The sequence below is a fragment of the Equus quagga genome, chromosome 12 (assembly GCF_021613505.1).
Source record: "Equus quagga isolate Etosha38 chromosome 12, UCLA_HA_Equagga_1.0, whole genome shotgun sequence".
Taxonomy (NCBI): Eukaryota; Metazoa; Chordata; class Mammalia; order Perissodactyla; family Equidae; genus Equus; species Equus quagga.
In genome coordinates this window covers 61,750,292-61,775,717 of record NC_060278.1, presented here as the reverse complement: position 1 = coordinate 61,775,717, position 25,426 = coordinate 61,750,292, and the positions used below count along the sequence as shown (strand labels likewise).

At 45.2% G+C, this 25,426-nt stretch overlaps 1 protein-coding gene across 1 annotated transcript; it reads left to right on the top strand.

Moving 5' to 3' along the window:
• The first annotated feature begins 282 nt into the window (after positions 1 to 282).
• LOC124248176 (alpha-1,6-mannosyl-glycoprotein 4-beta-N-acetylglucosaminyltransferase-like) lies at positions 283 to 23,048 on the top strand. The gene is made up of 4 exons (XM_046678021.1): positions 283 to 286; positions 1,161 to 2,188; positions 21,001 to 21,160; positions 21,907 to 23,048. Exons 1-4 carry the CDS (start codon positions 283 to 285, stop codon positions 23,046 to 23,048), a joined length of 2,334 nt encoding a protein of 777 aa, XP_046533977.1.
• The last annotated feature ends 2,378 nt before the right edge of the window (positions 23,049 to 25,426 follow it).

Sequence of the window (25,426 nt, the reverse complement as noted above, 5' to 3'; positions counted from 1 at the left end):
TATTCTTCAATCACTGTTTCCTCTGTTAACCGCTATATTTGGAGTTCTTTTTCTGGTTGAGTTGTTGTCTTTCTTCCATTACGTTGGTGATTCTTGGTTCATATTTACATTCAAGTGTTTAGTGATGCTTGTTTCAGATTTATCTTCAAGGATCTAGAATGAACAGTGTACTTCTCCTCAACAACCATCCCTGTTTGCCTCTCAGTAAAAGTGGGCTGCGCTTATGGAAGCCTGCCTCATTAGATTGTAGGGGAGCAGTGACACATGGAGGAAGTAAGCGATATGGGTAGCTGAACTTCTGGGTGAAGTATCCCCCGTCTCTTCTAGTAAAGCCCTAAGCCATCTGGAGCATGTCACCGTTCATCTGCTTAGACACACTCTGGCAGCCTCTGCATTTCTGAACGTCTGCTTCAGGGAACCATATGCAGAGCTTTATCCTAGAGGCAAACACCATAGTCAGCTGTGTTAGCTCCTCTTCCCTCTGTTGCCTGGAGTTCTTGGCTTCAGTTCTGAGGTTCCCTCCAGACTAAGGACTCATACCATGGGCTCCTGCTGCAGACCTTCCACTTTATTTTGACGGAAATCCTATGACTTTAACTTGGGGATGGATGTTGCTACCACCAGCCCCTTGGTGGTCGCTGGTCCAGTAGTTCTTGAAATAGTTCTATAAATAATTATCCAAGTGACCATCCCAGGACCCATTCCTTTGTATTTGATGGCTCAAACTTAGAATTGCTCCCAGGCTTTTGGTATAAGGATGTATCTGTGTGTTGTTTTCTTTGTGTGTCTTTAGGACTATGACTTCCAGGAATTCTTCAAATGTTATGGTTCTGTCATGGCAACCTGTGTGGTTTTTCAGTGGAATTTGGGGTGGGAGGAGACATAGATGCAAATGTTTTTAGTTTATCATCTTTATCTATTTCCCTCACAACAGTTTTTCAAAGGTAATGATTTTTTTAAAACTCACAACTTGCGGCCGCATATTAACCCCTAAAATGGCCCATACTCAGGCCTGTGGGAGAGAAAATGTAAAATAACCATAGGAACACATGAAGTTAGCATATGGAAAGACCTAAAAAAGTATTATAACCTCACCCATGGCAACTATTTCCCTCACTTCCCTAAGTTGATAAAGGCTCCTCTTTTCTCCCCAATCCTAGAACTGCTGACCATAGGGATTGCCTCAGTGCAGCATCCCCAAGGGAGCTACCTCTTGGCCACCCTGCAGTCTCTCTTCTTTGCTTCCTCCTCATCTGAGCGGAAACACTTCATCGTCCTGGTACACCTGGCAGATCCGGACCCCAAGTGGCTCAGTCAAATGATCTCCAACATCTCAACCCTCTTTAAGCCATATATCCAGGCCAGACAGCTAGTAGTGATCAATACTCCTCTTAAAAGCTATCTCTCTTTGAAGGACCTTAAGAAAAACTTTAATGACATCCCCGCCTCTGTAGCCTTCCCCTCCAAGCAGAACATGGATTATGCCTTCCTCATGAACTTCGCTACCAACCACTCTGACTATTTCCTGATGATCGAAGATGACGTGAAATGTGCCCCTGGATTTGTCACCCAGATAGCTACTACAGTGTCCGCCTGGGAAAACAAACACTGGGTGACTCTGGAATTCTCTCAGCTGGGCTTCATTGGAAAACTCTTCCATGCTAGAGACCTCCCCCGCTTTGTTCATTTCCTTCTCCTCTTCCACCAAGAAATGCCCGGTGACTGCCTCCTCTCCCATTTTCACGACCTTCTCATGCAAGAACCGCGGATCCACTTCTTCCCTTCCCTCTTCCAGCACATAGATAATTACTCCTCCTTTGAGGGTAAATTCAATAGCCTCGAAGATAAAGAGTTTAAGGAAAATGACATTGGCTCTCCCAGCAACCCTGCTGCCTCCATCTACACTAACCTGAATGTTCCTCATGACTCTGTTCTCATAAATGCCTATAGCTTGGATAGGAATTTCTTTTATGCCAAGTCGGCTGAGGCTGGCAGTCATCTAACTGTGGTTTTGGACATACCTGCCGAAGTGTTCCGAGTTCAAGTGCTGACTGGCTCTGACCTAAAAGACAAGAATTGGCTGAAAGAGGGACACGTCGAACTGGGCTTTGATTGTACTAACAGGATCAATGACTGTGATGACTACATTCTGCTGGGGCTACTGGTAAACGGCAGCCTGAACAAGCAGGTATTATCAAACGAGTCTGGGAAGAAGGTAAAATGTGTGAGATTGCTTGTGACAGCCACTTCACCCTCTGGAATAGTAGTCAGGCACATCAACCTCTGGACTAAGTGAAGTTTAAGTAATATTTGGAGAAGCCTTTGGGAGTTCTGGGAGGGGTCAAGTTTGGGGTCAGAGTCTACAGAGGTAAAAGAATAAATAAATAAAGTCCTGAAGTTGGTCAGGGATATCTCATTGTTGGGGCCTTTCAGGATTCTTAATAAAGAAGAGACAGCATGTTGAAAGGCAGAGTAAAGGGAGCATCCTCCTGGTCCCAGACGCCCACTAGTAGAAGAGGTGGGCTTGTTAAATCCTTTCCTGGTTTTTTGGGTTTGGGGTGAGCAAGATTGGCCCTGAGCTAACATCTGTGCCAATATTCCTCTATTTTGTACATGGGATGCCACCACAGCATGGCTTGATAAACAGTATGTAGATCCGCACCCAGGATCCAAAGTGGTGCACCCTGGGCCCCCAAAGTGGAGTGAGTGAACTTAACTGCTACACCATGAGGCCAGGCCCTCTTCCCTGATTTTATATCCAAAAAGATCTACCATCCAAAATTCTTTCCTTGGGGCAAGAATACTTGCTATAAACAGCTATAAACAGCAACCGACACTCATATCATAAGACTCTAGCAGTGCAGGAGAGAAGAGAGAGGATCTTTCCGCCAGCTGAGAAATGGATTCATTAAAGGCTGAACTTTCCATGTGACAGAAAAAAGTAGATTGGTCAGGAGAGGAACTCGACTGTTTTCTCTGTGATCTAATTTTTCCATTACCAGGTAGCCATTCATTTGATAAACATCCAGTGAGTACCTTTTATGGTGAGGCTGAGTCCTCTTCTACGTGATCACCCAACTTGCAGGGTATTCTTTTTTAAATAGCAGCAAAATTATTCAAAATAATTTGCTCTGATTTTTGGTAGCTCCTGTCTTGAAGGCCTAGTCGTATCTCTGGGACTATATGGTAATTTGAATGTTTCTGAAAAGAAAAACTTTGGGTATTTTACTAACTTTTTTTAGTTCAGTTGGGCTATGAGATCTTTGTTCTAAGAAAAATGTGAGCTCTGAGCCCTGAACTCAACTAACGTGCAGTGTCTCGTCTTCACTAGCTGGAGAGTACAGTCCCTGACGGCAGGGAGAAGGGAAAAGGGAAGGAGCACTGTGAGAGAAACACTTGGTAAGAACTGAAATCACAGCCAGGCACTGTGTCCAGATGAGTTGTAATCAAAATGGTTAGAAAGAGCCGGAGAATTTGGGAACAGGATGATGGGATGGAAACAAGGAGAGTGATGTGAGGGAAACAAACAAGGATGGGAGGTAGAAGCTTTGGGAGTGTCAGATGCAGGGGACTGAGGCAAATGTATATGGTAGCCACGAAAATGTACTGTTCAAATTGCCTGCTACAGGCAGCATGACTGACTGGTAGCCCCACTGCTGCCCTCTGTGTTGGTGCCAAGGCCACGCTTCCCACAGAAGGCTCCCAGCCAATGACTGGCCACAGCAGGGGTGCCAGCAAGGCCCATTTTGGCAAGATGGGGACTCATCCAAAAGGGCACATTAGCTCAAGGACTCCCCATTAGCCTGCTTGAACCTTTCTTGGAACCACGCTGCAGTCCTAGACTCTTCCTAGCCAATCCTTCCTTCTCTGTCACCTTCCACAGTTGTCAAACTTTCACCACCACCTGAACCTCTCCCTGCCTTCTCCTTCTCCCTCCACTAAGAAATCTCTTGGCAGGGGGCTGGCCCGGTGGTGTAGTGATAAAATTTGTGTAACTTAACCTAGGGTTTGTGGTTCGGGGTTTGTGGGTTCAGATCCTGGGTACAGACCTACACACTGTTCATCAAGCCATGCTGTGGTGGTGTCCCACATACAAAATAGAGGAAGATTGGCACAGATGTTACCTCAGGGACAATCTTCCTCACCAAAAAAAAGGTCTACAATTTAAAAAAAAAAAGAAATCTCTTGGATGTCTAATCCCATTTTCATGTCAGTCTCTTGGCAGGTATGAACTAATACAAGGAGTACCAAGAGTATTCTGAGAAAATGGACAGTAAGTTGAGGATTTTGGACTGGTTTACAACGCTGAGGAAGTTGTGGAAATAGAGGTTAAAATAGGTCAGCAAAACATGTCCTCACTATGGGGAAATAATAAGACTGCTGCTTAACATCTACAACCAAGAAAAGGCAGAAATGGAGGAACAGGAGGTTGAGGACAGCCATCCCAATAACAAGTCACAATCCTCTCTTAGTTCCTGGGCCTGAGCCAATTTCAGATCGACTGAGTTGACAGAAGAGGTGGCCAAGTCCCTAGAGGGAATGACCCTGCAACACATATCCTGGAACGATTCTTTAGTTTTTCCCCCAAAGGGACCTGCAGCCATTTGCTTGGGTAATTGAACAACTGCGGGAAGGGAAATCCCCAGATATTTTCACAACTATGGGACACAAGATCTCAGTTGATACTGCTATCCAGAGATTCAAAGCAAAATCATAGCCTCCTGTTAGAGTGGGAACCTAAGGGGGCCAGGTTATAAATGGAGTCCTTGCCAAAGATATGCTTAGTGTGGGACTAATGTGTCCACAGAGCCATCCACTGGTCATTCTCCCACTCCCTAAGTGTATAATTGGAATCGATATATTTGGTGACTGGAGTAACCCCACATTCGATCTGTGGCCAATGGGATGAGAGCCATCACAGTGCAAAGGACTGAGCTGTGAGTGGAAACCTTGAAACTACCCTACCCCTGGCCAAGATAGTAAATCAAAAACTCTTGTATCCCAGGTGGGGGAGGATGGCAGAGATTAGTGTTACCATCAGAGACCTAAAGTATGAAGTGGAGGGGTCCCTACCACATCTCTGTTTAATTCACTAGTCTGTCCCTGCGGAAACTGGATGGATCCTGAAACATGACCATAGACTACCACAAGCTCATCCAGTTAGTGGTCCTGATCACAGCTGCTATGCCAGGTACGCTGTCATTTATAGAGCAGATTAATGCACCTTTGGGTACATGCTACGCAGCCATTGATTTGGCAAATGCATTCTTTTCCATTCTGATTAGAAACGAAGATCAGAAACAGTTCACATTCATATGAGATGGTCAATATTCATTCACATTTTTGCCCCAGAACTGTATTGACTCTCCTGCCCTCTGTCATAAGATAGTCCAAGGAGATTTAGAGTGCCTGGACATCACACAGAACACCACACTGACCCAGGACATGCTGATCAGGCAGGACAAGCAGGAAGTGGCTGGATGCTGGAGGTCCTGGTAAGAGAGTAGGATTCAGGAAGTTGCCACTTGAGTGAAGAATTTTGGAGTCCAGTGGTCAAGGGAGTGCCAGAATATTCCCTCCAAAGTGAGGACAAATTACTGCATTTGCATCCTCTACCACAAAGAAGGAAGCACAGTGCCTGGTAGGCCTCTTTGAGGCAGCAGTTTCGGCATCTAGGAATACTGTCCTAGCTCATTTACTGACACTGGAAGCTACCAGCCTTCAGTGGGTCTTGGAACAAGTAAGTACTTTGCAGCAGGTCCAGGTTACAAGGCAGGAAGCCTTGCCACTTGAGCCATGCAACCCCGCACGCCCTATGGCATCAGAGGTTATACTGACGGGAAAAGATGCAGTGTAGAGTTTATGACAAGCCCCAGCAGGAGAACCACAAAGCAGGTCCCTGGGATTCTGGAGAAGTCATGCCATCTGCAACAGAATTATATACCTTTGAGAGTGGCCCCTGGCATCTAATCAAGCCCTGGTAGTTACCAAATGCTTGAGCATAGAACACCTAGTGACCATGGGTCTAAAACTTCCCGTTAGGAGCTAAATTCAGTTGGACCCACCAAGTCGTAAGGCCTAGTATAAGTCAGATGGGCCTAGCAGCAGTCCATCAAAAGACAAAAATGGGATATCTGGGATCAAGCAGAGCCAGAAGCCCTGAGTAAGCTGCATTAATAGGTAGTCCAGACTCCCATGTCACACAGCAGTTATACCATGCCCATCCCAAGCTCATACCTATGGCCACATGGAGGGTTCCACATGACTAGCTGAAGGAAAAGAGAAGCCCCGAGCTTGGTTCACATATAGGTGTGCTCAATATGTGGGTGTAAGCTGAAAATGCAGGGTGGCTGCACTATAGCCACATTCAGGGGTGACCTTGAAAGACAGTAGAGAAGGAAAATCTTCCCAATGGGTGAAGCTCTAAGCAGTGTATTTGGTCACTCACAATTCCTGGACAGTGACCAAAGGTTTGGCTGTCTTATCAGGGGCCTGGAAGGGAAAGGACTAGAAGACTAGAGATAGAAGGACTGGGATAGAGGAACGTGGAAGGACACATGGATGTGAGCACAAACTGTGAAGATTTTTGTATCCATGCCGATACCCACCAGAGAGCATCCCCATGGAAGAGGCTCTGAACAACCAAGCAGACAAATGACTCAGCCAGTTGACATTAGGCAACCTGGAAGTGGCACAGTGGGTGGCTGATATGGAGGTTACATATGAGCTAAAGAGCATAGATTCCAACTTGCTGCTTTCAGCCCCTGCTGCCTCTGAATATCCAACCTGTTAACAACAGAGACCATCTAAGTCCCCAGTATGGCCCCATTCCTTGAGAAGACCAGCCAGATACTTGGTAGAAAGTTTACTACATTGGACCACTTCCATCTTGGAAGGGCCACAGGCTCATCCTCACCAGAATAAATATCTATTTTGGGTAGGGGTTGTCCTTTCCTGCCCACAGAGTCTCAGCCAGGGCCGCTATCTAGGAGCTTATGAAATGCCTGATCACCAGGCATGGAATCACAACCAGGGAAGCCACTTCACAGCAAAGAGGTACAGAAGGTCATATCCCATAACACACCCTCTGGAAGCACTGGAATGCCTTTCTAAAGGTACAGGTGAAATGCCAGCTCGTGGAAAACACCCGGAAAGGGTTTGACGCCATCCTTCAGTATGCATTATATGCATTAAATCAGAGACCTCTAAATGGTCCTCAAAAGTAAGAATACATGGGTCTGGGAACCTAAGGGTAGAAGCTGGCATGGGCCCCCACTTACCATCACTCCCAGTAATCATTCCCCATGACCCACTGGGGAATTTTGTGCTTCCCACCTCTGAAACTCTGGACTCGCAGAGTTGGAAGTGCTGATCCCCGAAGAGGTTCCACCCTTGCCAGGGGACACAACAAGGGTCCTGTTAAACTATAAGTCACAGCTGCCACCAGGGCACTTTGGGCTCCTTGTGTTCAGGGAGCAGAAGACAAGGAGTCACTACTGTGTGAAGAGTAACTGTCCCTGATCAGCAGGAGGAGTTAGGGTTACTTTTACACAATGAGAACAAAGAAGAATAATTATGAAACCCGTGTGACCCACTTGGGCACCTCCCTTTCCCCACTGAAACTGTGAATGGACATGTGCAGCAACCCCAGTACAAGAAGGATTATGACTGACCAGTACTCAGACCCCAAATGTAGCTTTGGGTCACACCACCAGGGAAGCCACCAAGACGTGCCAAGACAATAGCTGAGGGTGAGGGAAAGTAGAACAGGTGGTAGACGAGAGTGAAGATGAGTATAGGTTGTGGACCTAATGCCAATTAAGGCAATGAGAGCTATAGTTCTCTCTTCAAGGTTTCCCCTGGGAAGAGAGACCAGTGGGAACGAGGGAGGAGCTGCTCCCCAGACTGTATGGAGAAGTATATCCAAGTGGTACAAGGGGTGGATTGGGCAGCCATGAAAGTTTGCCACTCAGATTTCCCGCTACAGGGAGCATGATTCACTGGAAGACCTAGCTGCTGCCCCTCAGGGTCCGCCACTGCCTTGCCCCCAAAGGCACACTCCCACAGTCTGCACTTCTCCAGTGACTGAGCACATCAGGGTTACTATGGCAGGCCCATTCCAACAAGATCAGGATTCTTCCAATGGGAAACTTTGGCTTGAGCATTCCCCCATCGGCCTGTCTGAAGCTTTCTTGAGACTGCACTGATGTACGGATAAGATGCTTTCTACCCAATCCTCCTTCCATCCCCTTCTGCCTTCCCAGACGTCAAACCTGCCCTGCAGTCTTGAAGGCTGTCCTGCTCCCTCCCCCAATAAATCCCTTGGACGTCTAATCCCATCTTGGCCTTGGATTCCGAGTGGACTCACACTAGTCCACACCACACTTTTGTACAAATGAGGAAAAGGCACCGCTTCCTAAGATAGATGGCCCCCAGTTTGCAAAGCCAAAACCAGGGCTTGTGATGGTGGATTTTGTTCTTACCCCTCCCCTTGTGCACAATGCAGTCTTTACAACCAAATGCACATGGAGGCACTGGGCTTTGGATGTTCAGCTCTTGGAGGGGGTACATTTCTGATGCAAAACTGGATCACTCCAGAAAATCTATTTTAAACAAAAAGGAAGAAATAGGTCCTAGATATTTCAAAAGAAGGTGAGGCTCATTTCCACTGAGGCAGCCATCCTGCTCTCGCCGCGTGCTTGTGTTGGAGGACCTTCCCCACTTCAGATTTACCACCAGCATGAATTGAGCAAAGTCAGCCAAACTTTAGGCTCAGATCTAGATAGGGGGCAAGCATACAGCTCTCAGAAAGAAGGTGGTACCTAGAACGGCTATGGCTGATGACAGAAACCTTTAGAGTTCTCTAAAAACCTGCCTGTGCATAACATAGCTGGTATTGGAGAGTGAAGGTTACTAATGATGATGGGACAGTTACTTGCTTAAAAACAGGGTTAGTAGGTAATTGAGCCACAGTCAGCTGGCTTGGGTACTAGTCACGGGTTCCCACTAGGCGTTGTATTTCAGAGATAGTGTAGTTCCTCTCCCAGGGCAGGAGGTTGTTCCAATAGGACAGGCTAATCCTGCCCATGCCGCTACTGGGCCTGGGGTCTCTGGTCCCAGTGGCTGCACCGTCAGCACCACATCCTTGTCTTGCTGGAACGTAGGCTAAGATCTGCATGTATCTATCCAGCTACCTGGCCCGATTTCCCTGAGGGGAGGGCTGACACTCACTGTAGAGAGTCCAATACTCACTTAAAATATCTGGGACGAGGACAAAATCAATGCAAGGATTAATGAGTACTGCCAATTTGCCCCTTAGAGCTTCTCCCAAGCCTTTCTGATCTTTTCTAAGACCCAACGTAGAAGGAGCTTGAGCAGGAAATGCCAAGGCATCCAGCCATGTTTTCAGCAACCACATATTTTCATTTTCTTCTCACTGTATTGTCCCCACCCACCTTATATGAACCTGTCCATTTGGCTGTCTTCTACTGACCTTCTGTCCATTCTAAAAGCTATTTGCATGGTGAAGATCAGAGAATGCAGTTGGTCTTGGAGGTCAGAATTAAGTTGGGATATCCTTAGGCAGCTGAGCTAAGTCCCCCAAGAGTTAGAAACTGGAAATGCAAACCCCAAGACCCATGGCCAAAGGCAGGAAAGGGCAGCATCTAGCCATAGCAGACCCTTGATAAAGTTCCTTGTCTTTATTTCTCTCGGCCTCATTTCCTCATCTTTAATACAGGGATACTAATAAATAAATTCAATGGCATTTATGAGGTCTCAGTTATGAACACATTAGCAAATGACTTCCCATCACTATCACCACTACGTCTGGCATATAAGTTGCTAAGTAAATATTAGCTCTCTTGGCTCCATTTTTCTTCACATTAATTCAGAGGTGGTACTTACTTGAAAATTTGAAAACTTAGATGGGACAAGCACCCTTCAATCAAAACAGGCACTGGACTCAGAACTAGGGTGGGTTCTAGAAGCCCCCTGCAGGGCCAGTTCTTAACTCATGGGAGGTCTGGGAGTCTCAGGGAAGGGGCAGACATGGCTGGGACATTGGGGCCGACCCAATGGCAGGTGTTTACTAACTGGTTAGTAACTGGGTAAACATCAACCCTGCATTACTCATTAGAGTCTTCACAATCTGGATTGGACTTTTTGGATTCACATCCTACTGCCTCCCACCCCACCCAAAATTCAGATGGTCTACTATGCCCTTTTCCTCAGACTCACCTGGCAAATTCCTAATCAGATCTCAGATTCTAGCTCAAACGATATCTCCTCTGTGAAGCCTTCCCTAATTACTCAGAGGCAGAGTTAATAACACCTCTCTGCTATTTTCATACTATTTTATGCTGAACTCTCTTCTAGCACTTCTTTCAATCAAGAAATCTACTAAGTGCCTTTTGTGTCATAAGAACTGAGTAAAGAAATACCCTACTGGTATTGTCATTTTCTGCCCACCTGCGTCCCACATTCGGCTAGATCTCCAGAACCCACTGGGCGAGGCCTTCTTTTCATCTCCTACAAGACTAGCACAGTGCCTGGCAACCAGGAAAAACTCAACACATATCTGTTGAATAAGTGAATTATTTTTATTCAGTCATAAAGTGAGTTAACTATTCCCTCAAAATTAATCAGGTCCCCTCTATGTACCAAGCACTGTGCCAAGCATGGCGATTCAAAGACTGATGCTACAGTCCCTGGCCTCACAATGTTTACACACCAGTAACAAACTGGAATGTCACATCCTCATATCACGGGAAGTGCTAGGTAGAGAGCGAGGACAGCACAGAGGAGAAGCCCCAACTCACACCCTCCATAGTGTGAATGGTTTCTTCCAAGAGATTCCACAGGATCCTAAATTCTGGGCTGTCAGCTGCAGAATCCTGTGAAGAGGGGACTTTTGTGAAAAGACACCCTACAGTGGTGAGTTCTTAGCCTGGAGTTAACCTGAAGTTAAATACAAAAGTGTGCGTGATATGTGTATGTGTGGTTTTTAGAAGTGGGTATTTGTGTGGGCGCGTGTGGGCATTTATGGAACACACAGGCAGGTGGAGAATGAGTGGGTAAGTGTGTAAGTGAGAAGCGTGAACTGTGTGTGAGTGGATGCATCTGTAGGTGTGTGGAAGGTTTGTGTGTATGGCCATGTGGGAGTGGATATACATGCAGGGGTGCGGGGGTGAATCAGTGTATATACATGTGGGTGGGGTGTTGTGGGTGTTTGTGTAAGTAGGTGCTGGGGGTGAGTGAATGGCTGGGTGCATTTTATCCATTTTTCTGAGAAGATCCAAAGAGGTCTGTGGGTGAAACATGATGAAGAGCATCCTCTGGATAGTCTTCCCTTTCCCTCTGAAGAACATTAGAGCTCATCAGTCTAGAAAGTTCCCAAAGAGACCCATTCCTGAGTAGAGCAGGGGCCTAGGGAACTGGGCATCACCCAGCCATTCTTCAGAGACACAAACTGACCCTTGAGGAACAGAGGACTTCTATTGTTGCACCTTCGTTCCATTTCTAGTCCTTGCTTGCGTCAGAAGGGCACAAAGGAGAAGGAGGCAGGGCTGGTGAGCTCGCCCTTCAGAAGTAAGATCAGCTGGGGCTCCAGCGCCGATAGAGGAGCTACAAGCGGAGCCGACCCCTGAGCATTCCGGAGGCTCCTCAGCTGCCAGTCAGGTGCTGTCTTGTCTGCCCAGGCGGAGCCAGCCATGGCCCTGGCTGCTGCCTTGATACCCCCATCCCGTATGCATCAGTTCCCTGTTCTACCCAGAAGCGTGCCTGGGCTGGGCCAAGCAAGTGAGGCCAGGTGGCCAGCCGTGTTCAACACCCGACAAGATCTGCCAGCCCTGCAGGGCTCTCCGGCTCTGTAACCAGCCCACCCCTCTAGCATTGTCCCTGAAAGCTTTTCCTGAAATTCCATTTTGAAAAACCAGCATCATTCCTTTTACGACAGAGGCGAGAAAGAGTGGAGCGGTCAGGCAGCTTTGGGCAGGGTGCTGTGAAGGACAGCCAGGAATGCTACCGTGTTCTCCCTAGGCTGCTCACTGGGGACTGATGGTCTGGGATGATCTATCCTTTCAAATGCCTGTTAAGAGGATCAAGGAAGATTCCACCTTTTCAGCAGAGGCATAGGTCTTGAAGTCTGTCGGAGCTGCATCATGTTGGTGAGAGGTTGGGCTACAGACCCATGGAATTGTCCCAAAAACATCAGTGCAAGTAATGAGAGAGAGCAGGCCTGGCTAAGTCTGTGAATGCGGGGAAACACACTCCACTCTCCCCACTGTCGGTTGGCCTCTGAGGGCCACTGCTCTTTCTGCTCTGAGCATCTTCACCCAGATTCTGACTGGGTGAAACGAAATTTACCCACCAGGGCTCCCTTAATCCCACTGTAATCCCTTGAGCACTGTGGATTTATGAGAAAAATTGGTTATTTCCTGTCATAGGGTGCCTGGGCCAAGAGGGCCAGTCAAGGCCAGGCCCCAGGCCAGGGCGTGTATAGGCCAGATGGTGGCAAGCCCAGCCAGAAATGGAGGAAGCCGGGGGGTGACAAAATAGTGCCAAAGGGAGGACTGACAGACAAGCCAGAGAAGCCAGATTTGCTGCAGGTTCAAGGAGTTATCTGCTTGGGGACTAGAAGGTGAAGCCAAAAAGTCAGGATTGGGGTGATGGGGGAAGACAAAAGCAAAGAGAGGCGAGAAGATTTGCCAAATATTGTCTAACAACTGTGTAGGTCATCAGAGGGTTACCCTGGTATACTCACCGACGAGAAAGGAATAAAAGTAGAAACCAGTAACAATTATGTATCTAGAAAATCTCCAAACATTTAGAAATTAAGCAATTTTCTAAATAACTCATCGGTCAAAAAATAAATCTCAAAGGAAATAGAAATTATTTTGAACTGGATAACAATGAACACAACATCTAACTTTATGGGATGCAACTAAAGCAGTCCTGAGAATAAAGTGTATAGTCTTAAAGGCTTGTTTTAGGGGATAATGATGAACATCATTAACCATAAGGAAAATTCAAATTAAAAACACAATGAGATACCACCATAAAACCTATTAAAAGGGCTAAAATTTTTTTAAAAAACTGACATTGCAAGTATTGATGATGAGTAACCAGAACTCTCATGCATTGCTGGTGGATATTCAAAATGATATACCAATTTACGAAAAGGTTTAGCAGTTTCTTCTAAAGCAGACATACACTTAGTCATATAACTCAGCAAGTGCACTCCTGGGTATTTATCTGAGAGATAGGAAAATTTATGTTACCCAAAAACCTGAGAGGGAACATTTTTAGTGGTTTCATTTGTAATTGCCAAAACCTGGAAACAACCCAAATATCCATTAAATCATGAATGAATAAAAAACCTGTGGTCCATCCATGCAGTAGAATACTACTCAGCAGTGAAAAGGAATGAGCTCCTAATATACACAAACACAGATGAATCTCAAATGCAGCATGCTGAGAAGAGCCAGACTCAGAAGGCTGCATACTGTGTGATCCCATTGACACGACATCCTGGAAAAGGCAAAATGATGGAGAGGAAAACAGGGGAAGAGTTGCCAGAGGCTGGAAGTGAGGGGAGGGATTGACTACAAAGGGGCATGAGGAATTTGGGGAGGTGATGGTACTATCTATATCTTGATGATGGTGGAGATTACATGACTGTACACATACGTCAAAACTCTCAGAACTCTACACTAGAAAAGGTGATTTTACTATATACAAATTATACCTTAATTTACAAAAGAAAAAACCACAATGGGATACCAGCATATACCCACCAGAATGGTTAAAATTGAAAGGATTGGCAATACCAAACGTTGCCAAGGATATGGATGAACTGAATTCTCATACATTGCTAGTGGAGGGCAAAAAGGGGACAGCCACTTTGGTAAACAATTGGGCAATGTCTTATAAAGTTAAATCGACACCTAGCACACAAAACAGGCATTCCGCTCTTAGATATTTACCCAAGAGGAATGAAAGCATATGTCCACACAAAGACTTGCACGTGAATTTTCATAGAAGCTTTATTGTTTATAGCCAAAAGCTGAAACAACTCTAATGTTCATCAAAAGTCATGAATCGATGAATAACTTGGGGTCCGTCCACACAATGGAACACAACTCGGTCATAAAAAGAGAACAAGGTGCTGATACGCAACAACGCAGATGAGTCTCAGAGCATTGCGCTGAGAGAGAGACCAGACACGAGAGAAGATACACTGGGTGATTCAGCTTATGTTAAACTCTAGAAACGGCAAACCGTACTAGCAGAAAGCATATCAGTGGTTTCCTGGGACCAGAGGTGGGACGGGAGGGTGAGGAGGGTGGTCATTGACCGTATAGGACCACGAAGGAACTTTTTAGGGTGATAGAACTGTCCTATATCTTGATGGTGGTTCTATAAGTGTATACGCTTGTCAAAATTCAGTGAACTACACTTAAAATGGGTTGTAAATTCTATGTCAATAAAGCTAATTTAAAAGCTAAAAAAATAGAATAAATTATTCTAATCAAAATGGCATGATTTAAGCACAGCAGTAGAAACCATCTCCAAGAAGTAGGGGTATACAGAAACCTGATTTATAGCAGAGATGACACTGCAAATGAGTGGGGAAAGAACTTTCATTTTAATAAATTGTGCAAGCAAGCATGGCCATCCACATGAGGAAAATAATATGATTGGAATCCTATTGCAAATGCTACCTAAAAATCCATCCTACATAACTGCAAAAAGAATACCTAGGAGGGGTCGGCCCCGTGACCGAGTGGTTGAGTTCGCGCGCGCCGCTTTGGTGGCCCAGGGTTTCGCCAGTTTGGGATCCTGAGCGCAGACATGTCACCGCTCATCAGGCCATGCTGAGGCGGCATCCCACATGCCACAGCTAGAAGGACCCACAACTAAAAAGACACAACTACGTACCGGGGGTCTTTGGGGAGAGAAAGGAAAAATAAAATCTTAAAAAAGAAAAGTAGTCAAATAGATCAGCGGAACTATATAGAGTAAAAATAGCCTCTTGCTTATCCAGGTAATTGATTCTGACAAGATGCCAAGGTAACTCAGAGGGTAAGGGGAAGTCTCTTCCACAAATGGGGCTGGAACAACTGAATATAAGTGCAAAAAAACGAACCTCAACCCCTACCTCATCCCATACACAAATACTAATTTGAGATGAATCATAGACCTAAAGTTAAAAACTAACACTATAGGTCCTGGAGGGAATTATGCTAAACGAAATAAGCCAGTCTGAGAAAGACAAACACCAGATGATTTCACTCATATGCGGAATATAAACAAACACGTGGACAAAGAAAACAGTTCAGTGGTTACCAGGGGAAGGGGGCTGGGGGAGTGGGCACAGGGAGTGAAGGGGAGCACTTATGTTGTGACAGTCAAGAAATAATATACAACTGAAATCGCAAAATGATGTAAACTATTATGAACTCAATTTATAAAAATAAAAACTAACACTGTATTCTGCACAGCAAAGGAAACAATCAACAAAATGAAAAAGCACCCTATGGGATGGGAGAAAATATTTGTAAACCATATATCTGATAAGGGGTTAATATCCAAAATATAAAAGGAATTCATACAACTCAATAGCAAAGAAAACAACCCAGTTAAAAAATGGGAAGAGGACCTTTACAGGCATTTCTCAAAAGAAGACATACCAACAACCGGAAGGTATATGAAAATGTGCTCAACATCACTAATCATCAGGGAAATGCAAATCAAAACCACAATGATGGGGCTGGCCTGGTGGCACAGCAGTTAAATTCGCATGTTCCGCTTTGGCGCCCTGGGGTTTGCTGGTTCAGATCCCAGGAGCGGACCTAAGCACTGCTTGTCAGCCATGCTGTGGCAGGCGTCCCACACATAAGGCAAAGGAAGATGGGCACAGGTGTTAGCTCAGGGCCAGTCTTCCTCAGCAAACAGAGGAGGATTGGCAGCAGATGTTAGCTCAGGGCTAATCTTCCTCAAAAAAGAAAAAAAACCCACAACGAGATACCACCTCACATCTGTTACAATGACTATTACAAAAAAAAAAAAGGTAAGTTTGAGGATGTGGAGAAAAGTGAACGCTTGTACACTGTGGGTGGGAATGTAAATTTGTACAGCCACTATGGAGAACAGTGTGAAGGTTCCTCAAAAAGTTAAAAATAGAACTAACTATGATTCAGCAATCCCACTGCTGGGTATTTATCCAAAAGATGAAATCAGTATCTCGAAAAGGTATCTGTACCCCCATGTTCATCGCAGCATTATTCACAATAGCCAAGACACAGAAACAACCTAAATGTCTGTTGCCAGATGAATGGATAAAGAAAATGTGTGTGTGTGAGGGGGGTACATATTTATATACACAATGGTATATTATTCAGCTTTTAAAAAGGAGAAAATTCTACCATTTGCAACAACATGGATGAACTTGGGGACAGTAGGCTAAGTGAAATAAGCCAGACAGAGAAAGACAAATACTGAGTGATCTCATTTATATGTGGAATCTAAAATAATCAAACTCATAGAAGCAGAGAGTAGAATGGTAGCTGCCAGGAACTGGGGGAAGGCAGAAATGGGGAGACCTTAGTCAAAGGGCACAAAGTTTCAGTTATGCAAGATTAATAAGCTCTTGGGATCTAATGTACAGTAATGTGACCAGAGTTAACAATACTGTATTGGATATGTGCAATTTGCTAAGAGGGTAGATCTTAAGGGACTTCACAACAAAAAAGAAAGAAAGAAAATGGTGGGGCCAGCCCTGTGGCCAAGTGGTTAAGTTCACACGCTCTGCTTCAGCGGCCCAGGGTTTCGCCAGTTCGGATCCTGGGCGTGGACCTGGTACCACTCATCAGGCCACGCTGAGGAGGCATCCCACATGCCACAACTAGAAGGACCCACAATTAAAGATACACAACTATTTACTGGAGAGCTTTGGGGAGAAAAAGGAAAAATAAAATCTTTAAAAAAAAAAGAAAATGGTAACTGTGAGGTGATAGATGTGTTATTTAACTTGATTGTGGGGATTATTTCACAATGCAAATGTATATCAAAATATCAAGTTGTACACCTTAAATATATCTCATTTTCATTTGTCAATCATACTTCAATAAATCTGTGGGAAAACACTATAAAGCTTCTAGAAGGAAACATAAGAGAATATCTTTGCAATCTTGTAGTACATCATATTTTTAACCAGGAGAAAAAAATCACTGACCATAAAAGAAAAAAATGATAAATTGAACATCAAAATTACACATAACTTTTTAATGCAAAAAAATGGTTCTAGATCTTCTCTAACCATCTTAACCTCAATATAAAGCTTTTAGTAGTTTTTTTGTTTGCTTGCTTTTTGGTTCCTAGAGGAGAAAGGGGAGGAGAGGGGAGAAAAATTCCAAAAAGAAGATTCAAAGCGGGGAGAGAGGGGAGGAGAAGGGCTTTAGTTGAAAGAAGCTGTGCCCTAGTAGAAGACCGTAGTAGTTAAACACACATTCTTGTCAAAACAATATTATTATGGTTAAGGAAAATGCAGTGTGTGTAATATACACAGTGGAATACTATTCAGCCATAAAAAGAAGAAATCCTGCCATTTGCAACCACACGGATAACCCTTGAGGGCCTCATGCTAAGTGAGACACGTTAGACAGAGAAAGATAAACTCTGCATGATCTCACTTACATGTGAAATCTGAAAAAACAAACCCACAGAAAAAGAGAACAGATTTGTGTTTACCAGAGGTGGCGGGGGTGGGGGTGGTGTAGGGAGGGAGGGCGGGCAGGTAGAGACTAGGGGAATTGGATGAACAAGGTCAAATGTACAAACTTCCAGTTACAAGATAAATGGGTACGGAGGATGTAATGTACAGCGTGGGGGCCATAGTTAACTCTGCTGTGCGGTATACTTGAAAGTTGCTGCGAAAGTAATCCTAAAAGTTCTCATCATGAGAAAAAAAACTTTTTTTTCTTTTTCCCTTTTTTTTTAATCTATATGAGTTGATGGATGTTAACTAAATGTATGGTGGTAATCATTTTGGAATATATGTAGGTAAAGTCTAATGACTTGTGGAAATTAAGAAAAGAGACCTTAACGAACCTGGAGTTGGGAAGGCCTGTAGGGGCAGCACTCACACCCTATCACGCATCCTCAGTTACACCAAACAGGAAGAGAGGGAGCCTGCATCTTGGACAGGAAGTGAAACCACTTTGACTACTGAAGGAAGATTTCTCTCCCCATGGCCGACAGCCCAGCCAATGAGAAACGCTGCAGGCCAGCCAATGAGAAGCCATTGCCCCCCTAAACTGCCACTTCCCCGAGATGGGCTTTCCTTTAGAACAGCCCCTCCCTCTCCCTGGTTTTCTCTATAAAAGCAGCTCCCCCCTTTTTTTCTGGATTTGCCTGTGGTTTGCTATGGCATGCACATTCTGAATTGTACTTCCTTTGGCTATTCCCAAATGAACTCATTTTGAGATAAAATAACAGGAAAATTTGCTGTTTAAGTTGACATGCTCTACATCTTAAAGTCACACAGTTCTGTATGTCAATTATATCTCAATAAAACTGACAGAAAAAACCTGTTATAAGTAAAATATGATCCTAAATACAGGTTCTATTTTTCATATCTAAAAAGTTGAATTGACAAAACTAGTAATGAAAAGAATAGATAAAGGGAAGAAAAGAAACTTCGGAGGCTCACTGGGCAATTCTGGGCCCAAGAAAGAATGGGAGACTTGAGGACCAATTTGTGGTGATTAACAGACCCACTAGACAGCAGCCTGGGCAGGGAGGGGGACAGACTGGCAGGCAGCTCCTCCCCCTGGAACCATCTATGGGGGCCCTCTAACAGGGGAAAGGCCTATTAGATACCCATTCAATATCCACCCTTGTCAATTTGATTCAAACTGACAGTTAATTTCTAAACTTCCTGGTTTGAGATAAAAGACAGGAAACCTGGTTTTAAAACTTGCCTCCCACTTTATCTAGAAACAGGTGTTTGATGTGAGGCTGGAGTGGTGAGCAGGCCCCCATTCAGGGTGAACAATGGTTGTCAAGCAGGGTCTCCTGGGAGAGGTGACTAGTTTCAGCTACCTCAGAGAAATCCCTCTGGGCCCCCACCCTGCAACATTAGAGTTTTTTCTCCTTGATTTCAGAGAAATCTTTGCTCTATGGTAAACCCTCAAGCCACATTTTCTGTTAGACAGAAAGCCTCCAATGGATATAGCACTCCAAACATGGTAAAAACTTTCACGTGATTAGAAATTTCTGGTCACTTTTAGGTCTCCATCCTTCTTACCAGTCCAGGATGGGGAGGATATAGTAACAAGAGTTTCCCTTGGTCCCTCTGACTTGATTCAAAACCTCACAGTCTGCCTAGCATAATCCTGGGAAGGATCAGACACAAAAGTAAGTGGGGAGTTAATAGATGAGACCCAATTTGTTAATCAAGAACACCCAAGTGGAGACTCTAGCTTGAGTGGGAAGCTTAGGGAAGGGTATGATTAATACCTAACCTTTGATTTCCTCTTCTTGGCAACACATCATCTCTGATTGGGTCTCTACTTCAAGAGTGGATGAACGAAAGAAGTGACTCCAATTTCACCTGGAAACCCAGACAGGAGGTGAAGAATGTAGAGGTCGAACAGAATCAAACTCCTTGACATTTGTCTCTCCTTAGATGGCTACAAGTAGGGGGGGAGGGGTCAAATTCAAAGGGAAAAGGCTAAGGAAATAATTTGGCAGTGGTGCCCAGGAGGAATGATGGGGGAAAGGAAGTGGGAGGCTCCCAAGCAAGAGGAGAACATCCCTATGCATCTCTGAACAAGATGCACTCAGGACCCATATTCCGCTCACATTTCTTTGCAGAGCTGCTCCAGGCCCCAGCACCATGCATCACTGCCTGTGGAAATATATCATAGTTGCTGTGTCCTTAATCTTCCTCAGCTTCTTCCTCCAGAAGAATAATGAAGAGCGTATTGAATACCATTTATCATTGGTAAGTACCAGAGATTGAGGATGGACCGCTTGCTAATCCTTCACTAGGAGGTAAATTCTTCCGGTTATGTGAACACTCTAATATCACCATAGAAGTTCTCAGATGAGAACACTTGAAGAACCAAGAGAGTACCAGAGAAAAGATAAATGTTGAACCAGCCTTGAAGTATAAATAATATTTGAATAAAGGCAGAGAGGAAGAGAGGGCATTTTGAGTGTGGAGAGAGCAATGCACAGACACTTCTAGAAGACCGTGCGGACTGGCAGGACCAGCGCGTGATGATGCCTGCCTGGGTTCTGGCCGCTTCCCTCACCAGGGCCTAGCATGAGAGATGTTATCTTCCCACATCTCACATGAAGGGACTGAAACTCAGAGCCCTAAAATAACATCGCCCATGTTCAACGTCTGCAACTGGAGAAGGCCACACCCAACACAAGTCATGCTCAGGTTTAAAGTCTGCATTTTTCCTAAATGCCTCAGACCAGCTGGAGCAAAGCATAAAGCGGTTGTGGGGAAGTGGTCCAGAAATGTGTTTGGTCAGAATCGAGCAACAGAAAGGACTTTAGAACTGAGGCACTATGTGTAACTTCCTCAAGGACAAGACCAGCATTGGTCTTCAGCATCTGTCACAGAACCTAGCACGGTCTAAGCTGAGTTAGATGACTTTCGCCAGCCTGATAATAGTAGGAGAAATTAGATGTGGGGCATGGTGGGGGCAGGCAAGTTCTTACTCTACACCTAGGACCTTCCTACAGCCATTCCACACAGAACTGGGGAGCACCACTTCCCTGATGCCAGAGTTCAGCCCTTCTGGAAAACCCTGTGTGTCCTCCTGGTGAGGTGGGGATAATGGTTAACTGAGCCCTGACACTTGGCAACCTGGTGACTGCATCCTGGGGCTTGCCTAGCTTGTCCTAGAAGGGGATCTGCTCCCCAATTGTCTCCAGGGATGCAGGGATGAACCTCAAGGCTGATGCTTATCCTATCCTCAGGAGGAGGAAAAGAAGAAAATACTGTGGCAGTTAGACCAGGAGCGAATCAGCTCTGAAAGCAAGAACCATCTAAAGACCTTCAAGGAGATGCAGCAAAACTCCCCTTTACTCCATCATGCCAACTACAAATTCCTGGCTGGAGCCCCTCCCCAGGAAAAGAGTGAGTACATGGGAGGGAGTGGTCAGATTGGGACAAGGTCATATCAGTTTCTGACAGGAAAAAGGAAGGTAGATAAAAGGCAAATGAGCTGCCATCTGGTGAGGAAAGGAGGGTGCTCTGAGGGAGGGCCACGCTATGGAATTTGGTGCAGGGATAATTCTGAGTGCCTTCTCTTCCCACCTGCCACCCTTTGAATGACCAACAGGATGAGAAGTCCATAATAAGCCATCCCATAGTGAAGCACACTCATGGCAGGGAGGGGAAGACAGGAGGGAGGGGACCCAGAGGGAGCCATGGGAAACAGCCTGGGTAGAGAGAGAAGAGGGCAGATGGATGCTGACTTGCTGTGCACCAGACTGCCAGAGCCCCAGGGTTTACACAGGGCCCTGGAGATCCTCAGATCCAGGTCTGGTTGATCCATGGGAGCTGAGATAACCCTGAGGTCAAGGCCAGGCTAATTTGCCAAGCCAGCAAGTTTACCTTTGGTACAGGGCAGGCTTCTCCATCACAGAGAGCCTTTTCCTTCATAAAGATTCCTCAAACAGCCTTTCAAAGTAGAGATCAAATAAAACCACTTCACAACTTCTGGTCAGAGTTTAACCTCTTATCCAGACCACACTCTCCCAGGGAATAGAAATGTGAATTTGTCACAGGTATTGGCATTAAGGGGAAGACCTGGGAGGAGAGACCCAGCAACTTTCACCCTCTTAAAGTGCTAAAGGTTCTCTTCTCTCTCCCGCCCCCAGAACTGCTGACAGTGGGCATTTCCTCAGCGCGGAATCCTCGCGGGAGCTACCTCTTGGACACCCTGCAGTCCCTGTTTCAAGCTTCCTCAGGACCTGAGTTGGATTGTGTTGTGGTGCTGGTCCACCTGTCAGATCCTGACCCTGAATGGCTCAGCCAAACAGCTGCCAATATTTCAAGCCTCTTCAAACCACACATCGAGGACCAAAACCTGCTCATGATCCACGGTTGTCTCAGTGGCTCTCCCTTCCCAAGAGATCTGAACAGCGCTAATCACTCCTTGCCCTGTGACGCACGTGACTCCAGGCAGAAAGTCGATTATGCCCTCCTCATGAACTTTGCTTTCAACCTCTCTGAATACTTTCTGATGCTGGAAGATAACGTTCACTGCACCCCCAAATTTATTTCTACCATCTATTGGGCATTATCAGCCTGGAAAGAACTACCTTGGGTGATCCTGGAGTTCTCCAGCCTGAGCTTCTCTGGGAAAGTTTTCCACAACAGCGACCTCTCCCGCCTGACCTCTTTCTTTCTCCTCTTCCATAAGGACACTCCTGTTCACTTGCTTCTCTCTGAATTCCGTCTTCTCTTGGCCCAAAACACTCCAATTCGTTTCAGTTCCTCAGTCTTCTCCTACAGGGACAATTATTCTGTGTTGGCGGACACATGCTTTCCTGTGGAGAAAGAAGAGATCTTTGGTGAACCAGACAACCCCGTTGCCAGTGTCCTCAGTGACATGATGACACTATCTAATATTATTCCACAATACGCTTACACTCTTAACGATGAGTGCTATTCTACGTTTGATCCTGTAAGAGGCAACTACCTGACAGTGATTTTGGAGAGGCCACAAAAAGTCATCCGGATAGAGGTGTTGACAGGTTCTGACAAACAAGGCCTGTACCGGCTGCACCAAGGGCAGATAGAACTGGGCTATGAGCTCTTAGAGAATTCCAAAGGCTGTGCTCGCTATACCCTGCTAGGTCCACTGGTGGAAGGAAATTTGGACCAGAGGGTATTTTACGAAGAAGATTCTGTGGAGGAGTTGCGTTGTATACGACTGGTGGTGCTAGCACCTCAAGAGTCTTGGCTCCTAATCAGGCAGATCAAAGTCTGGACTGAGTACAAGGAGGAGGAGAGTTAGAGGGCAAAATGGGAATTCTGAAAGGACGGGATTTGGGAATGGAATCACATGGTTGACAAGAAATAAAGCTAGAAATTGATCAAAGCCTGCTCATTCTGAGTAAGGTGACCATGTGATTTATTGTCCAAACTGGGACACTTTTGAGAGTGAAAGGAAGCACCATGAAAAATTACACCAGAACAGCAGATGTAAACCAGGACTGTCCCAGCAGGCTCAGATGTATGTCATCCTAGTTCTGATTTTTGTGGGCTACTTACAATAGATGGGGCAGAGACAAGACAATAACCTGGCTTCCAACGGCCAGAGAGAGGGAAGGAGTCACCATGAACTGCCTTGGCTCTTATCCCCACACAACTCTAACCCCCTAAGATCTTTCTATGAAGAAGTTATTGCCCTATCTGGAGTTGCAACTGTCTTGATAGTACCATGATCATGGAGGTGGAACCGGCTTTGGCGCATATCTACACACCTGTGTTAGTCTGTTTGGGCTGCTATAATAGAATACTATAGCCTGGGTGACTTATAAACAACAGAAATTTATTTCTTACAGTTTTGGAGCCTGGGAAGTTTAAGATCAAGGTGCTGGCAGATTCTGCCCCTGGTGAGAACCTCCTTCCTGGTGTATGGGTGGCCGTCTTTTCTCTGTGTTCTCATGTGGCAGAAAGTGGTAAAGGAACTCTCAGGCTTGTTTTATAAGGGCACTAATCCCATTCATGAAAACTCTGCCCTCAAGGCCTAATCACCTCCTAAAGCCTCCATCTCCTGATACCATCACCTTGGGGGTTAGGATTTCAATATGAATTTTGAGGGGGACACATTCAGACCATAGCAAGACCCAAACCTCCAATGTGCCAAGGTTGAGACCTTGCTGGAGCAAAGTTTAGCTGGGATTCAATAATGGACATTTTAAGTATCTACGAATCCCCTAGAACTGTGTGCAAAATTTGGTATGAATTCATAAATGCATTTTTCTAAGAAGAGAATACTTTCATCAGAGCATTGAAATGTTTCATATCTATCTCTAAAAAGTTAAGAATAGCTAAACCAGTAGCTTTAACTTTCTTAAGAGAGGAAACAATGTTACTTACGAGAAATTTTTACATTTCCATTGAAATATTTTAAAAACTCTTAGAACTAATGAGTTTAGCAAGTTCACAGAATACAAAGTCAACACACAAAAATCAATCATATTTCTATACACTAGTAAATACAATTGGAAATAAAAATTTTATAAAACAATGGCATTTAAAATAGCACCCCCTGTTATGGCCTGAATTGTGTCCCCCCAAAATTCATTTATTGAAGTCCTAGCCCCCTACTGCCTCAGAATGTGACTGTATTTGGAGATAGAGTTTAAAGAGGTAAAATGAGGTCATTAGGGTGGACCCTAATCCAATGTGACACATCCTTATAAGAAGATGAACTTAGGACACAGACAAACAGAGGGAAGACAATGTGAAGGGAGATGACCACCACTTACAAGCCAAGGAGAGAGGTCTCAGAAGAAATCAAGAGCAAGTGTCAATCTGGTTGGGAAACTATGTATGAGAAAGAACGGCCATCTTGGCAAATTTGTAGCTCCAGTGGGCTCTCAGTGTCTGTCTCAGTTTCTGACTCCACCTGTCCCACGCTTCTGCAGCCAACAGAGCTTGCTCTTAAAACCCTAACTGAGCATCAGTGCTGTCTCCTGGGTCATTATAGTAGCTGACATCTGTTGAGTATTTTGCTCCATGTGTACAGTCAGTACACTAAGCACATTACATATCTCATTTAAGCCTCATAATAACGTTATGAACTAGATAGATGATAGTACATATCCATCTACATAGATGAGGAATCGCAAAGAAGTTGAGTAAGTTGCCTAAGCTCACAGCCAGTAAGTGCTCAAGGTGAAATTCTTGTTCAGTTCTCTTTGAGCCTGAGGGCAGGAGAACCCAGATCTGGACAATGAGCTTGACTGGACCCAAAACAAGCTCCTGAGTGATCACGATGGCCTGATGTCCCAGCGCTGTGAGCAAAACCAGTCAAGTGGGACCAGCAAATGCAGTTGCTATGAAGTTGCTATACACCGTTCATGCCTGAAGGAGACTCCGCCAGGCTGTTCAATTCTCTTGTTGTAATTCAGCTGTTGAAAAACTAAGGTGAGCACACGATGATTAATTTCAGCCCCTGCTGCTCCACCTCGAGCCTGTCTCTGGCTCAACGCCCCACCCTGTGTGTTAAGCATTCGCAGACTGATTTCCAGTCCCCCGACTTGGTGAGACTCTACATTTGACAGGACTCCCACCCTGTTCCGGGCTAAGAGGGGCTAAGCGGGTCGAAGTGGCAGGGACAGAAGGCTGGGGAGGAGAGGCTGGAGCTGCTGTCTTCAAAGGTCT

Coding starts and splice junctions, on each gene's coding strand:
- LOC124248176 (XM_046678021.1), top strand. Junction 2,189..21,000: donor ACGGCAGCCTGAACAAGCAG/GTATTATCAAAC, acceptor TCCTATCCTCAG/GAGGAGGAAAAGAAGAAAAT. Junction 21,161..21,906: donor AGCCCCTCCCCAGGAAAAGA/GTGAGTACATGG, acceptor TCCCGCCCCCAG/AACTGCTGACAGTGGGCATT.